Source organism: Danio aesculapii, chromosome 6 (assembly GCF_903798145.1).
Source record: "Danio aesculapii chromosome 6, fDanAes4.1, whole genome shotgun sequence".
NCBI classification, from domain to species: domain Eukaryota; kingdom Metazoa; phylum Chordata; class Actinopteri; order Cypriniformes; family Danionidae; genus Danio; species Danio aesculapii.
The window spans coordinates 44,215,023-44,232,971 of record NC_079440.1 but is presented as its reverse complement, the minus strand read 5'-3'; the positions used below and the strand labels follow the sequence as shown (position 1 = coordinate 44,232,971).

The 17,949-nt window shown below is 35.0% G+C and overlaps 1 protein-coding gene across 1 annotated transcript in view; it reads right to left on the bottom strand.

The window, feature by feature from the left end:
* Nucleotides 1-17,949, bottom strand: part of rad18 (RAD18 E3 ubiquitin protein ligase) — a 72,835-nt gene that overhangs the window by 22,403 nt on the left and 32,483 nt on the right. Inside the window, exons 10-11 of the mRNA XM_056460340.1 lie at nt 9,137-9,256; nt 5,389-5,518 (exon numbers count right to left, since the gene is read on the bottom strand). Coding sequence (XP_056316315.1) covers nt 5,389-5,518; nt 9,137-9,256 — 250 coding nt within the window. The remainder of the gene's footprint in view (nt 1-5,388; nt 5,519-9,136; nt 9,257-17,949) is intronic.

The following is a 17,949-nucleotide window of genomic DNA, read 5'->3' as shown; positions in this document are numbered from 1 at the left end:
GTGCTGACTTAAAACTTATTTAGAACTGAACAGTACAGTAAATGTACTTAAACATACTGTAGTTTTGTCTCTCTTTTAAAAAGTACTGGTTCGATTGGATCTGGGAGGGCTGAATTACAGTCTGATTTGACAATGTTATTGAAGGCCAATATAGCAGATCATGAGATCAAATGTCTATTTTAAGCAAAAAAAAAAAGTTATATAATTCTTTTCTCATTATCAGTCACCTTGGAAAAAGGGTCCACCCATCTCCCAAAGACACAGTGATGAACATCTGTTCCTAAAGACCTTTTTACAAATTAATAAAATTAAAACATCAAATTATAGTGCCCTAGAGCCAAGACTGTTTACACAACACACACCTTATAATATAAAATCTGCATGTATGATTTTTAATAAATGTTGTCTCTCCAACAAAATAAGCGTCATAACCAGTCAAGCAATGAGAGCCACTTTAAAGTGTGAAAACATGATTTATTTTACAATGCCAAAGATTAAGTTCAAGCTCAAGTTCAGCCACAAACTCTTCACAAAGGTTACATTTTTGTAATTCCCTCAATGACGATCTTTAATCTTAAGATATGCATGATCTAGCATGAATATTCTTACAAAACCTGGTTAAAAGTTATTAGAGCATTAACTGCATTTCAGTCAACAAAACCACGTTAATAATTAAATGACCCCTGCTGGTGAACTTATTCGCACATAGTAAACATAATTTTCACAATCTTACATTATTAAAAGTAACCCGCATCTCGACGACAGTTCTCAGGAGACTTTGACACTGACAAAACACAACACTGCACTATAACACCCGTTCAAACAGATGTGCAAAACGACTTAACGCAAAGTGGCTGCACTCAGCTAGTCAGATAAAAAGTGTAAATGCATTTTGAAGGCCACAAAGGACAGTGGTGCAAAAAGCATCTTTGATAAGCATTCAGAACACTGTGCCATTCATGTAAACGGGTCAAAGATGAAAAGGTTTTCAAGCATCAAAACATTCAACATTCAAAATATCCTCTATGTTTTTCTGAGAAATCAACATGTCATTGTGCATTTTTGCCATAATTCTCAGAAGACGCAAATTAAAATGTCATTCAGTGTAGCAATATATATTAAGCATCAGGCATATTTCAAACATGAGGATTTACCTATTTGTCAGAATTACATTATTAACCATTTATAATATGATAGATTTTCGTATGATCACTTACATGCTCATAAATGAATTTTCAAAAGCACAGGTAAGAATAAGCTGTTTTTTTTTTACATTAAAAAAATCAGTTAAGCTGAAAGACAATGAACATTATTCATGGTTCAATGCTAAGGACTTTTGTACTGGGCCCATGAGGCCAGTGGTTCAGATTTTTACTTGCCCTTTTCACTGGCCCCCAAAAAAGTTAATAGCCATTTCTTAGCCACATATTTTAAATAATGTGTCAAAAATAACATCTGTGAATCTAGAATTTAAATATTTAAAAAATGTTAATGTGTCATGAGCTAAATTGAAAGTGTTATGCAAACAAAAACAGCAGTATGGAAAATGTGCAGCTATTTTATTGCTGTTCTAAATTACTTAACAAAAGATGGCTGACTTGCCCAACTGATGCCAAACTGTGCAAAACATCACTTGATTTTTTTTGTCATGTTGTACCCATGTAAATATCTGCTTCCAAGATGTTAGTAACAGATGTTTTCTTTTTGCCTCATAATTTGATGTTGCTGTCTCATCGCTGTACTGGTTATTATCAGGTTACGGAAAAAAATAACATGCTCACAACATCCAATCAGATAAGAGGAACTGAAAAGCAATATGTTCATCATAGAAAAGGTGGCATTTAAAGGCTAAAATTCACAAACTGTTCCTCGATTCTAAGAAAGTATTTGCACACAATTGACAAATAGTCACAGGCAAACCAAACTTTAGTGACAAGGCAGTACTGGCCCAATTGAGCCAGTAACAATCCTGTCGACAGTCCCGAGCGTCTCTCACACTGGCCCCGGGCCATCGGGCAGTCCTTATTGTTGAGCCCTGTTATTCCACCGATACGCCAGCGTTTTCTATTCACTTAAGTAATTTAAAACTTAACTTCCATCTTTTACGATTTATATTTATATAAAATTACTAATATAAATTTTATGTAATATAAATTACCTTATAAAAAAAAGTATAATTGGAAAAAAACATTTGTTTGATTCGATTAAAAAAATAAAATAAATAAAATTACATTCGGGAGGAAAATCAGTAAATCTCAAAGTAGCTTAAACTTGCTATGTTTATAACATCAAAAATTCAAGCAATTAAAAGACACTATTCATAATTTTTTAATTATATTTATAATGATCATATCATACATATAATTATTACATTATCACTTAGTCTCTATTTCAGAGGTCCATCCAGACACAACCCAGTACTGGGAAACACAGATAAACACTCATTCACTATGGCCAATTTAGTTTATTCAATTCACCTAAAGCGCATTGGACTGTAAGGGAAACCGAAGCAAACCCACGCGAACCTACGGAGAACATGCGAACTCTGCACAGAAATGCCAACTGGTCCAGCCGGGACTCGAACCAGTAACCTTCTTGCTGTGAGGCGACAGTGCTATCCACTGAGCCATCGTGCCGCCAAAGAAACAAATAATAGTCTGAAAATTAACTATATAAAATTTAACATATCTAGATATCTGATGTTTAATATTTCTTTATGTCCTTGTGTACTGCACAAGAAAAAACATAAAAAAAAAAAACATTTTGAAAGTGCCAGATTGCTGTACAACAAACGTGTTTTTTCATTTTAAAATGTGCCACAGCTACGCTCCAAAATGCATGGCCACAACAAATGGACAACTGCCACTGATTACATTACACGGCTCTCATAGGACAAGTGCTTCAATCCAATACTTTATTATTTCGTCTCCTATGCATTCAGTGAATTTATGCATAGACTTTTTTGTAATGAATCACACAGCCCCATTTCCCTGCTATCTTCACCGTGATCTCAAACAATCTTTTTGTTTCAGTCTTTGCTGTGAAAAATCAACAAAATAGGCTGCTTTTGAAAAGCATAGCTAATGCAATAAACCCCAACAACAGAGCAAAATGACTCTAAATGGATCATAATGAGAAAAGCAACACGGGGCTCTCAATTACCCGAGAATCAACATTTCCAAAAGCCTGAGAGATAAAGAAAAACTCTCTGAATTCGGTGACTGACGGGTTCCTTTCTGCCAAAGTTAACATCCCACCCTTTGACCCAAACGGCTCAAGATGATTACAGAGCAAAAGACCTGTCAATATTGCTTTAAAAACTGCAGGAAATTGGCTCGTCTGCTGTGAGAAAGGAAGAGAGCCAATGAAATGTAAAAAAAAAAATCTGTACAAGGCGTTCAGAAAGAGAGTGCTGGAAATGATTTTGAATATTTCCACACCTGAACGTGTTCTCAATCACAGGACTCAAATAACAGAGATATTTAATACTACAGATGTGGACATTTGCCATATTTGAAGTGGACTAGACAAAGAAATGCAGGGTGGAACTGCCCTCGGGTTAGGATTTGAAAGGCTTTGAGATCGAATGGTATCAATTTCATCACTTAATCCAAGACAAATTAAAGCAAGCCCATGGATTTATTTGATTTTTGTGGCTAAATTAAATGCATACTTGTTATTAAGACTGCATTTAGGTGTATAACTAACTGTTGCGAAGTAAAACAAAAATGAAAGCACCTTGAATACAAGGTAAAAAGAGAATTAAGAACTTGCACTGAATAATAAATACAGAGTTATGATTAATAACTGTCTATGCTGACAGATCTTTCCCACAAATCTCCCCTCATGAAAATTAATTAAGCAAATGTGTGGTTACAAAGTGCACAATGCTTTGCTTGCAAACACTGTGAGGTTTGAAGGTCACGTCAGAGTGAATTTTGCTAATTACTATAATTTTTTAGTTTATTTTAAATAAAACAAATGCTTCAGAACCTGGATGGTGATTTTCACATAAGGGATAAGACTACATTAAATGTTTTTGCTTTATTAATACAATATTAATAAAGGATTATGTAGGGGGAAAAAAACTAAATCAAAAGCGTTTACGTGTTTAAAAGTGTTCTGAAATATATTTATGATTGAAAGACATTTGTAGATAAAGTACAGCAATTTAATATGGCTTCATTTACTTAAAGGGCTATGAAATGTACTGTATGGGAGAAAAAAAAATCTCTGCATTTCACTGTAACTTAGATGCACAGGCTAGGGGCAGATAATAGTATGAGAAAGCCACGTGTGTAAAGACTATCCTGTCACAAAATGCAGTGAAAATCCTACACGACGGTAATAGTTTGATTAACGTGTTTACATAAGGAGAGCAGCATTTACAGCCCATAATACTGTAGGGATATTAACGTACTGTAAACGAAGTAACTATATTATTTTGACTAAGGTATGTCTTTAAATACTGAAGGAGTACTGCTGATGATACAAACTACCTTTGCCTCTTTTTTTAAAAAGGAGATAAGTGGTAAATTCAAATTTCACCATTTCCAATTTCGAAAAGCTCTCGGCTAAAAAAATGTTCATTACAAACATATTTTTGTCGCGTGGTAGCAGACCACTGTAATCCACACTTGAGTCCAGCTGCGCTCTCATAGCGGGCAATTGAAAACAAAACCTTTGTTGCAGAACATTTATAAACGCAACACTGACGACCCATGTCTCCAAACAATTCTTGGCAACACGTGTCGTCTCTCTGCAGTTTGAACATTGTAACAGGTAAAAACAGTCCTCGAAGCTATCATGCATACTGATGAAGGTGCATCTCATACACAATAGAGCGCGCTGATTGGTTTGAACCATCTCTTGAATTAATGATGACAACTCAAAGACGTCACATTGTACTCACCAGTACAGACATCCAGTCTCCATGCTGGAATTTACACAAGGATCTAATCGCCATGACATAGCTTCTAAATTTATTTTCAAACTGGAAGAACGAATTTGCTCGAAATAACGCAAAAATAACCAATTTTCACTTTTTTTTGTAGAATATATTTGTCCTAATAGTGTTTTTAGCTGTGTGGGACATATATATGACTGTCAACATCTCAAAAAATGTGTTTTGTTGTTTCGCGACCCTTTTAAATGTAATTTCTAAACATTTTTTTTTTTTTGCCACGTCTTTTATTCTTCATTCAATGGAAGATGAATAATCACCAAAGTCATTTAGTTACTGACTTTCATCAAAAATTCTTCTTGACTGTCATCATTGTGTATGTGACAGAATTTTAAACATGAGGGTTTGCTATTCCTTCAAGCACCGAATAGCTAAAATTACTCCATGTAGTAGGGTGGAAACGGTTTGCTTTTGAGCAGAAGTACCTGCTGACTGACACTTCACTGATGGCAGGGCTTGATGATCTTGGTGGAAGCTCAATTACACTGTCTTCACTCTTCACCTTCAACGCTGCAGAAAAGGGCTGGGAACTGTTTTGAATGCTGCAGTTTACACCTGTTATAAAAAGAAGAGAGTTATGTATACACTACATAAGCAGTTATCGATTATTGGGTCAATAAACTGCTTTTTAGCCTGTAAAAAAATTTATCTAAGATTGTAAACGTATCGATACACAACCTATCTGATGTGTTTTTGGTAAATACAGTGTAACGTTTCTGGAAAAGAAAGTGAGATTAAGGGTATTGTTGTGGTATTGATCATCACCACCCTGCGGAAATCTATTTCTACACATAATCACTTCAGGAGAATTGACAATTTCGAAATCAATTGCAAAATAAACCGTCTGTGTCGCCACTGACTGATAAAGGGATAACAAATCCAGACAGCCAAGTCGTACATTTCTACACCTCAAACTGCGTATTGACTCTGATGTCTACCTATAGAGCCATTAATGCTTTGGTGATAACAGCATGTGGCTGGAGCTTTATCATCAGAGCAGGCAGTCGGGTCTACAGGCTCTTGTTTACTTCGAATGTCAAGGTGTCAAACAAAAGTATTCAAGTTTCAAACAGTGTTTATGTGTATGAATAAAATGTTTTAGGGAACACTGTCAGAAAATACATCGTATTTTTCCACAAAAGAGGACAAATCTGCATGCATGCGGTGCTGTCAGCATTAATGCAGAATAATAGGCGGTAAGAGTTAAGTTAAGGAACTCGTATCATTTCAAGATGCTCAATGTCAGTCTATAGGTGATATACTGCTTGCAACAGGAGTGATTTCAGTGTTATCAATGTTTACCTAAGACAAATCACACATACACAATTTTACCTTGTAAATGTGCACTCGGTATGCCATGTAAACAGTAAATAGTAAAAAGCAATTTCACACTTTTCCACATCCATGTAGTCTTTAGAAATATTTAAGCCTCATTAAGATTACATGACTGTTTTCCTGATTATGGCATACTTTTCTAGATGTAGTGTATCGTGGGGATTCATAAATGACAAATGGGCGTCTGGAATGCAACCTGTTCAGTCATTTTAGTTTATGAATATGTCCTTCAGCAAATAAATTTTGTATTTAACTGTATTTATTTAAATGACATCTAATTTATTAATAAAAAACATATTTACGTTTTTGAAGGATATTTAGGGTATTCTGACCTACAGTAACCTCTGATTAGCTATTTCCGAAGTTACTGTAGGTCAAGCTACAGTATACAAACTATGCAGGTACTACTAGGATGTAGATACAACACCCATTTTACAAGAAAAATATCTTGTGAACACCTACAATGTCTATCACTGCTTCAGATCTGTTGGTTTCAGACTGTTGAATGAATATCAAGTGTTATCAAGTGTTAATTAGGAGGGTTAATGGCCCCAAACCCAATCTGCAATTTACACCCTGTTCTTACACCTTTTTCAAAGTCAAATTTAAGAACTTTTTGCAGGTGCATTTTCTAACTTTACCAGCACTAGGGATGCAACAATGATAGATTTTGGTTGTATGATTATAGTCAGAGGAATAATCACGGTTATCATGATAATTATGCATTAATTCATTTCAAAACACTACTAGTTTAGAAAAATGACATGAAAACTCCTTATATATTAAAGGGTTATTTACTGCTGCTTAGTAACTAAATAATACAGCACAAAATAATAATAAAAACAAACAATAGTCCATTTCTCTTTGGACTAAGTGAAAAAATGTTCTTGGCATTTAAACATAAGCAATAATTCTACATTGAAAAATGACAGAACAATGAATAAATTAATTAAATTAAGAATAAATAAAAATGTATTTGTCTAATGTAAATCTAAGCAACATATTAGCATTAATATTAGTATTATTATTTCCTTTTAAATAGAAAAAATGTAGTCAAAGTCTGCTGAACCTCTGTCTGAACGGCACTTTTGATCAACTATAATATTAACTTGTTTGGTATTTTCATTTTGTATTTTTTTTCTCTTTTGGAGTAGAAATATGTATATTCCATACAAACTATGAAGCTGAATGGTCAGTTCATCATGTGATTCCCGCTGCGCTTGCGGCATTCTTTCAACTAGGTGTCACTCCTAATATGCTGGCAAGAAAAGAAATAATAAACAAATGACGCGACATGTGAATGGCCCTTAGTTAATATCCTCAGCCATAGTTAATCCAGAGTGTGTGGGTATTAGCCTCGGTGTACAGGCTTGGAACTTTAAACTAGCACACAGTTGGCACAGTTACAGTAGTTTTGATCCGTGCAGTGTTCAGAGAACTTTACGATTAATTAATTAATTATTACGAATTAAAGTGTGATTACTAGTGAAATCAGTTAATCATTGCTTCCCTAACCAGCACTTGCAAGTGTGGCAAATTACATATATAAATTTATTTTAATTTCGAAGGGCACACATAATGTTTTTCTTTTTAAAAAGACAAGCATTTGCACATTTAAATAGTTCATTATTGTTACCTATTTAGTAAGATCAATTCCTACGAAAACTACACACATTTTCAAGCATTTTATGCTAAATTTAAGCACTTTTTAAACCTTGAAAACAGTAGATTATAATTTAGGCATTTTTGAGGATTTCCAGCACCCGTAAGAACCCTGTGAGTGAGTCCTGAAATTACCATGTAAACTAACGAATTGTTCATTATGTTCTTATTCAAAATGCAGTGCTGGTAATTTTATATAGATGTATCTTTGAAGGTAACCGACTGCCTACTGCTTTGTTATAGCAATTGCTGGGAAAGCGCCTCCAGCAGCTCCAAAAGCACCTCCTGCTAGAACAAAATTACTCAACTTATATATTGCTTTTAGGTTCAGAAAACACACACAAAATGAATCCTCATTGCACTTAAGTTTACATTGACAATAAAGCTTGTTAAAACGTTTTTAAAGATTAATGAAGGAATTACAATGCTTTTTTTCGTTGTTTCATCTTCATTTACAAGTAGCAGGGTTTTTACAGCTACTGTATATTTCTGTCCATTCGCATTCAGTCCTGTGCCTCCTGGCGGCATAGTCACAAACTGCTGTTACACCTCAAAACATGTTCTTAATCCCTTAATGGTCAATGCGTCACCCACTGTATATGAGGGTAACTGCTGTCTGTTTGGAAACACTCAATAGACAATTACAGAGAAATTTGTAATTTATGCAGCATATAGACAACTGACTGAGCAATTAATGAATAGCTGTGTATTGACCAGTAAACAATTCAAAACTGATACAGATATCAGTTTTTTCTAATAAATTCATTGATGATCAATGATTAAATCATCAGTTTGGCTGTTTACCACCCGTTTTGATTTTTGGAAATGTGGGAAATATTAGTTAACCTATGATCCTTTATCATATTTTGTGATTTTATCTAATTTAAGATCATTTCCCTGGAAAATAAATGCTGATCTTAAAAAGAGGAAGTAAAATAAAAAAATAAGTCATTGTTCACACTTTTTCACTGCTTAATGAGCTATTCATGTTAGATTTACTGCTATTATCTGATATTTGTTTGATTTCCATAATGATTTACCTTACATACAGTGATTGATGTAAACTTTGTAACACAATACAAAGGTTAATTAATGTTCATTGATGGAGAATCTGGAGCAAAGAAATCTTAAGTAACATGTTTAAGTGGATCTGTTGAGATACAAAAGACAACGCACCTTTAGAGTCTGTTTCCTCTGTTGAATTTCCCTCTTCTTGTTTGACCTGTGCTTTCTTAGTCTCCAGACGACCTCTGACCTGGGCAATTAAACGAGAAAACTCACTACTGTGCTGCTTGCCTAGAAAGAGAAACATAAAGAAGTGCGTTCAGTTGCGTTTCATCCATAATAAATTAAGTATACTAAATATAATAAATAAAGGGTTGTTTTATAGAAGACCTAATGCCTCAAGGAAAGGAGGTGGAGCACAAGATTTTGATGAAGAATTAATTAGAAGTTTTAGCAACAATTTGCGCTGATGAGTGATACTAAGATTGTGCATTCAGAATCCAAATAGGCTCAATTTAAAGTTCATGCTCCCTTGTTTATTATTTAACCTTTAATACTCATTTAAACAAAACAAACTGCACTATTTAGTATTTGATCCAAACTGGTTAATTATTACATAATGTCAAAATAAACTAACAAAAAGGAAAATCTGAATGCATCATGTACTGAGAAATGAAACATTAATCTTAAGCTTTCTCTTTTAATGGAGGATGAATCCTGCAATGGAAAAAAAACAACAGTAACTCCGAAAGTGCTGGCATGAGGCAGACCATGATAAATGTAGTGGCGAAAACCAACAGAAGCAGATTAAAAGGTCATACAGCCTGCTTTTAAAATCACATCAGCCAAAAGGCCCAAGAAGAGATCAGCTGAAATAATGATGACTGAAACTGAGAACAGAAGAAAAGATCCAGAGATATAAAACAGCTCACTATCGCAAAAGCATAGTGATTTTAACAATCAGCAGACCCTGACGTGCATCGGTGTCGGACTCCGAAAGAGCATTTGAATCCTGTTTCTATTCCAAGTATATATTTGATATAACCGAACAAGTCTTAGAGTTACATTGATCATATCTGCATTTTTATCCATGCCACATTTGAATAAGACACTGTGAAATTAGGAGAAATACATCATACAGGGTTTATTTAGACTTATATAGGACTAAGGATTTGTTTTAATGGCCCAGGAGAAAAAAAAAATTGACTTTCCTGCATTTTATATTGTTATTTCTTAGCCACATATTTTAAATAATGTGTCAAATCAAGCAGACCCTAGCTGTATATATGCAAATGTTGTCAACATAACTTAAAATCTCTTAACTTAAATAGACTAAATGTATGCTCAACAGACTTTTATAATATTAGTTATGAATAGTTTTGCTAAAAGTGTTATTTAGATGTATTGTTGGTGATTGGATGTTTGTTGGATCAATTAGGTCACTTTTTAAGGCCTAAAATTTTGTACTTGAAATTTAAGACATCCTAAAGAGCCCCTATTAAGGGTTTTTAAAAATGACCTTTCAGTGTTTATATCTAGCTAAGGCTTAAATCTGAAAGTGCATCGTATTTAAAACTATTGATCTATAAAAGAGTATACTCATAGAGGTTTGAATTAATCGCCACTGTAACGAGTCTTTAGTCGTGATGTCGATATGGAACTCAAGCCACGCCCATATATTGCACACACAAAACCCAGGAAAATTTAAACCCCTGGCCCCACCCCACAAACATTGTAGAAAGTAAAGGAGGAAGACACTGTAGCAGATCCCGGTTGAATCAAGATGCTGTGCTCTGAAGTGTGAGGGAAAGTTAGTGTTATTTTCTCTACCCAAAGATGAGGCTGTGAAGAGTCAGTGGTTGAAGTTTATTTTTGTAAAAATACCTCAGCAATATAGCCCCAGGCTTGTGCTGTGTTCCCGGCATTTGTCTGATAAGTGCTTTAGCAATCTACACGATTACAAAGAGGGATTCATTGGCCGTTTGTTAAAGGAAGGATCAGAAAAGACTATTTCGGACTCTGTCAGAGCTTGACAGGAACTTTACAGTACACAGTTCATGGATCAGTTTCTTCCTCCATTTCACAAGTGTAAGTAACTTAAGTGCGATTAAAGTGGTTGCCTCCTTGTTTTCTCTAGCTTGCAAATTATGCATTTAATTGTACTGTATCTGGTTAACTCTTTATATTCTCATATTGCATCTAATGCCATGCTGAAAATGTGACGCGAGATGCTTCGTTCACGAATTTAAATGCGTTTGTGAGCTCACATTCCACTGCCGTTTGTCGTTGCCACCGTCAGCTGTTCCTACACACATGCGGCGGTCAAGTTTTAAAATAGTTTAGCTTTTGCCACTGTGTGGGTTAATACTGAATGTGTGTCACTGTTTTTACCTATGGTTCAGAATAGAGCAATATGCTGGTGTTTAACTGCATTGCTTTAATGCACCCCTGCACTGGGCTCACACAAACACTCTGCACTCTGACTACTTGTTGATAAGTCGTACTGGGCATTTCTCTCGGTCTCGCGCTGAATGCAGTCGACCAATCGCAACAGATTGGGTCATCGGACCAATCAGCGCATATTTGCGTCGCGCTAAGGAGGTATTTGGGAACAAATGAACCGCTGAACGAATCATACGGGAGTCGTTGGAATAATTAGGTAAAACTAAATGCATATTATAAAACAATGAAAGTGTTTTTTGACCTTGCAAGCATATCAGACTGTTGTTGAAATATTACCCTTTTTAAATGCATAATTGGGGCTCTTTGAGACCCACGGACACCCTGTTGTGGGACATGAGGTGAAATATGAGACATAAAAACATAGGTGTAGAGAAAATGGTATTATCTTTGTTTTTAGCCCAGTAAGAATTTTAGTGCAACATTCATTTCATGCATTTCCATATACAATAAACGTGCATAACCTTGAGGCTTCATTTTTAGCCATTAAAGCAACACACTGACCAACATTACTCAAACACTGTTATCTTAACTCAACTGCACAGTTGTTACTCACTGAAAACACTGAAACGCGTGGTTCTAATCTCAGCTGTACGTGGTGTGCATTAGTCATGGGCTTTGTGACAAGTTATCCTGATATTGGTTCTCATACTTCACACTGCATCAGCTGAAAGTCCATTTTGGCAACTCCATTAGAAACCCCATTGTGTCATTTTTCAAAAAAACCCTGATAGCTAAATAGGGAACTACTGTATCTCAGGAATTATGACTTGTTGACTGTGGTCAACTGTTAGAGCAATTACTTATTACTTTAAAGCTTCAGAAACACAGAAAAGTGGAAACCAAGAATTTTTTACACAAACCAAAAACCACAAACAAAAGCAAGAGGGCGTGGGGCTAAAAGAAACCAAGAACCTATGTTGAGTTATAGGTCAAATTACAAATTGAAAATCAATGATTTATTACTCCAAATTATTGAAAAAATGTTTTTTTTTTTGTAACCAAAATGGTAAACAGAAAAAAACCTTCAAATTCCAGCCTTAATTTTAACCATTGCATGTTTTAAACAGTTCTGAGTATTGTACATCCTGTATTTTTAATATATTCAAATCTTTAACAATGTAGTCTGTAATCCTGTTGATTAAGTGAAATTTCTCTGCAATTTTCTTTGCAGATTAAATAAATGTATTTATCAATCTAAAATTCTGCATCTGCTTGTTAAGGGTGACATCACACGAAGCGGCTTCCGGGTTCAAGCGCCATATTAAAGTATGAGGGGAGGCTCATCAAATAGTAATAATAAACATTTACAAAGTGATGTAATTTAGAAAAATCACGAGACAGACAGACAGACAGACAGACAGACAGACAGACAGACAGACAGACAGACAGACAGACAGATAGATAGATAGATAGATAGATAGATGTATTATGATTAATATTCGATGGCCAGAATGTGATAATTATTTATAAATTGTTAAAATATTGGTGTCTGTGATGCTGCAAGTCCAGAGACTGTTGTGTATACCATGTTTTTATATAAATAAAAAAAAACACTTTAGTGTGATTACAGTAACAAAAAAGGGGTCATAAATGAATATTTTCTCAATTCAAATGAGTAGCGGCTTGGACCCGAAAATAGTATTTCTTACGTCACCGATACGTCACAACTTAACAATCGGATAGGATGCAGATCACAAAAACAGAAGCCATACCACATTGTAAAATGCTGGGTTCCACACAAATCCTTTATGTCCCATCACAAATCTAACTTATCTTAATTGTTTTTACTAATTTAAGTGGGTTAAACATAAAACAAGTCTCCCGGAAAAATAAAAATTGTGTCGTTTCAACTCATTTTAAATAAATAGTTTAAACAAGTAGAAGTCATTTTGAGTGCACTGTCCAACTCTATCTGATCAGTGTCTCTTCATGTACAAGGCATTCTGACACTAAGGACAGAAGAAACATTGTTATATACTGTGAAAATATTAACATCAAACAAACTGTTCAATATATTCATTTTTTTCTACAGTCCAAACAAGTATAGAGCTGCTTTAGCTGAAAAGAATTCTGTAGAAGTAGTCCACAGATAACACAGTTTGCTCATAACACTACAAACCTTTCAACTAGAAAAACACAGATGCCAGAAAATAGCTTTATCCTACTATTTCCTCAGATGCAACAAACAGATATCAGAAGTTTAGTTTTGGATTTCATGTCAGTTCTCGACTGGTTTTCCTAATTGGTCATAGTCTATACTGAAATATGATTTGACAGAACTGTAAACCAAAAGAATGTTACAGGAATTTTAGAACAATTACTAAGAAGTATGTGATGAAGCGTTACAAGACAAGAAATGTCTAAATATTCCTGTTTTTACTCAGGTCATATTGCCTCATGCACAGTGTTATGTTTCTTTGTGGAAGACTGTGGACAAAAAAAAAAACTAAATCAGGATCAAATCTCATATAGGCCAGTTATCTGATAAGCTCCTAAATTCCTCAGTATATCTATATTTTAACAAACACAATGATAAAGAAAAAGGTTTGCAAGATGTAATGCCTTCCAGAACCCAAATCTATAAACAGTATTATAGAACACAGACTGAACCGAGGCTGTGGATCAGAAACATCCAATAGTATAAACCTTTCATGCAACACATATGTGCCAAAATTGTAAATGCATGTGCAAGAAAACAGATGACTGTGCTGTTCATTTTCATTTACTTATTTCTGACATGGGTGTCTGAGAGATGGTTAAATGTTTGTAAATAAAAGTTATAAGCCGATATGCATGTGCATATTCAAAAAACAAATAAGTAAATAAAATAAAATAAAAATAAAAAACCCATGAGTTCATATTATTAAAAATTTAGTTAGCATGCAAAGAATAAAAATTTGTAATGCTCTCAAATAAGTTCCTCTAGCGTTTAAAAGCTATAAGTGTTTTCACATTCAGTTTTACCCTGCGGTTGCTGTTGGCCTTTAAAAATACTTTTCATTTAAATAAAAATACACATTTGCATTCCACAAAGAAACAGACGTGCTTGTAAGGGAACTTTGGTCAATTTTAAGGTAATTTACTTTTAATTAAAGGGGTGGTCCAGAGTGTATTTTTTAAGGCTTGGTTGTGTTTTTAAGATGCAATCATGTTATTTTTTCAAACATCTTATATATAGCTACTCAGCTAACATGAAAACGACTGTCATATTTCCTAGTTCCTCTGAAAGGTCCACCCTCAAGAGGCTCTGATTGGTTAGCTAACATAATGCACTGCGATTTGCAGATCGGCTCCACGTTACCAGGTAAAGCTTCACGTCTCTACTAGCACATTCTTTACCTCTGCTGTGCAAATACTGTCAATCAGTTTAGCTGTTAGCCGTATCAGTTTGAGCCAGAGTCTGACAGAAAATGAAGAGGACACAGCTGAACATCTTGTCTGCTCTCTAAAAATAAAATATGATAAATGTCTTTTATATACAGTTGAAGTCAGAATTATTAGTGCCCCTGAATTATTAGCCCTCCTGTTTATTTTTTCCCCAAATTCCACACTAATCGGCCTCATTCAGGACGGTGACGAGTCTGCTTACAGACAGGAGATTAAGGAGTTGGCTGTCTGGTGCAGTCACAACAACCTGGAGCTCAACACGCTCAAAACGGTGGAGATGATAGTGGACTTCAGGAGAAACCCCCCTACTCTCCCCCCACTGAGCATCATGGACAGCATTGTGGCAGCAGTGGAGTCATTCAGGTTCCTGGGCACCATCATCTCTCATGACCTGAAGTGGGACACTCACGTTGACTCCATTGTCAAAAAAGCTCAACAGAGGCTGTACTTTCTTCGTCAGCTGAGGAAGTTTAACCTCCCAAAGGAGCTGCTGAAACAGTTCTACACCTCCATCATTGAATCAGTCATCTGCACGTCAATAACTGTCTGGTTTAGCTCAGCTCCTAAATATAATCTCCAAAGACTACGTCAAATAGTTCGGACTGCTGAGCGAATCACTGGTACAACCCTTCCTACTCCCCAAGAACTGTACTTATCCAGAGCGAGCAGAAAGGCTGCCAAAATCACTCTGGACCCCTCACACCCAGCACACTGCCTCTTTGAACTTTTACCTTCTGGTCGACGCTACAGAACACTGCGCACCAGAACAGCCCGACACAGAAACAGTTTCTTCCCTCAGGCAATCCATCTGATGAACACTTGATGATAATTATTGTGGAACCAACATCACTACTTGCTATACACTTTTATACACATATACACTTATTTAACAACACACTTTACATGCAAATTTGCACATAACAGCTGCACATATAACGTATATAGTAATATACACGTACATACACTTGTCAATTTGTATATTTGCATTCACTACTTGCCTCTATTTTTTAAAATATATTTATTATCTGTTTTTTGTCCTGTCTCTGTAATCCTGTTGCACTGTAGAAGCTCCGTCACGAAAACAAATTCCTTGTATGTGTGAACATACCTGGCAATAAAGCTCTTTCTGATTCTGATTCTATTTAACAGAGAGAGGTTTTTGTTCAACACATTTCTAAACAAAATAGTTTTAATAACTCATTTCTAATAACTGATTTATTTTATCTTTGCCATGATTACAGTAAATATTTTACTAGATATTTTTCAAGACACTTCTATACAGCCGTGACATTTAAGGGCTTAACTAGGTAAATTAGGTTAACTAGGCAGGTTAGGTTAATTAGGCAAGTTATTATATACAGTAACAATGATTTGTTCTGTAGACTATTGAAAAAATATATAGCTTAAAGGGGCTAATCATTTTGACCTTAAAATGTTTTTGTTTTTTTGTTTTTTAAATCAAACTGCTTTTAAACTTGCAGAAATAAAAGCAAATAAGACTTTCTCCAAAAGAAAAAAATATTATCAGACATACTTAAAAAATTTCCTTGCTCTGTTAAACATCATTTGGGAAATATTAAGAAAAAAATAAATAAATTCAAAGGGGGGCTAATAATTCTGATTTCAACTGTGTATTTGAGTTATAAGCATGTGTAAGTAATATGAACTGTTCACACATTTTTTGCGAGTTTGTTATTCAGATGTAGAATGCAGGGAAAGCAGCCACATGGAGACACTGCAGTGCTGGTGAAGACTGTGGGTGTTGACAGCGATTTGATGAATAAAAATGAATTTGTAGCTAAACTGCTAATGGTGCCAAACAGCATTTCACCCTTGTTTACATCCTTGCAACAACATACCATTAACACTAGGCACTATGCATGTAATATTTCAATTTTAACTAAAAAAAATACTAACAGGTTGTGGCTCACAATCCACAGCTTCTTCTATTATGGTTGAAGCTGCTCCTTTGAGGAGTTTAGTTGAATCCACCACTGAACTGAGAGAGATTTTGGAAGCTTTGTCAAATGCTAGAGCTATATATTTTTTATAATTCTCTGGAACATAATTAAAATTTAACTTAGTACTTCTCTCTTTTGTGTCATGTCCTTTGGAAGCCCAAATACCGAAACAGAACAAGCTCCCCCAACTTAGTTCGCAGTAGGCTTTGTTAAGCTAACTCTGTAAAAGCCAATGTATCCCTTTGCACTGAACTTTGAGCGTATTACATTCAGAGATGTTGTTTATGTTCACACAGCTACATTACACATGAACTAAAGTTTCAAATATGATATCGTAGTGGACCACCCCTTTAACTACTCCATTCACAGTCAATAGAACATGCACTCAAAAGTTAATATTAACAAAAAAAGTTAACTGCGCTACAAAAACACTGAAGCATTTGGTTAAGACAGAAAAGAGTTGATCATTATTTTTAAGTTATAACTCGAGATGTTATGATTCCTGTTTTCCATTCCCGATATAGATTCTGGTACCTGGGTTCAGGCCAATATGAAATAATGGAGCTACAAATGTTCAATAAAGTGGTAAAATTCAAATTTTTGATGACTGTTAGCGGCTGGATATCCAAAACAATTTTTCAATTATCGTTATGGCTCATTGGCTGACTTTGTTTGAATAAACGTCAAAACATTGTTGATTCTTGCTTAGCGCATCCTAGGTGTGCTAGCCTTTGTGAAACCAACATGATCAGCAGGATAACACATCTTCAAATGCTTTATTTCATATTAAAGCTGCTAATGCTTGTGCAACCTGCTATTTTACTGGCTGGTTGGTCCAGTCTGAACTATCCCAGTCCCAAACAGTGGATATAATTCCACTGCATTGTCCTTTCTTCTTCAAAGATGTGGCGGTTGCTCGTGGCAGCACAGCACAACCTCCTATGTTTGCATTGTAAGCAGCGAAGAAGAAATTAACTAGGGTTTACAGAATTAAGAACACTAGCGGCATAACCATATGTCTGGTACCAGATCGGTTTATGATTTCAAATACTCACCAATGCCAGATTTTTGTATTGGCTTTTCTAATACTAGTATCAGAACAACCTTATTTTTACTATTTATACTATGCCAGATAATGAATTTTCATTCTGCAAAATGATTGACAATCATTCT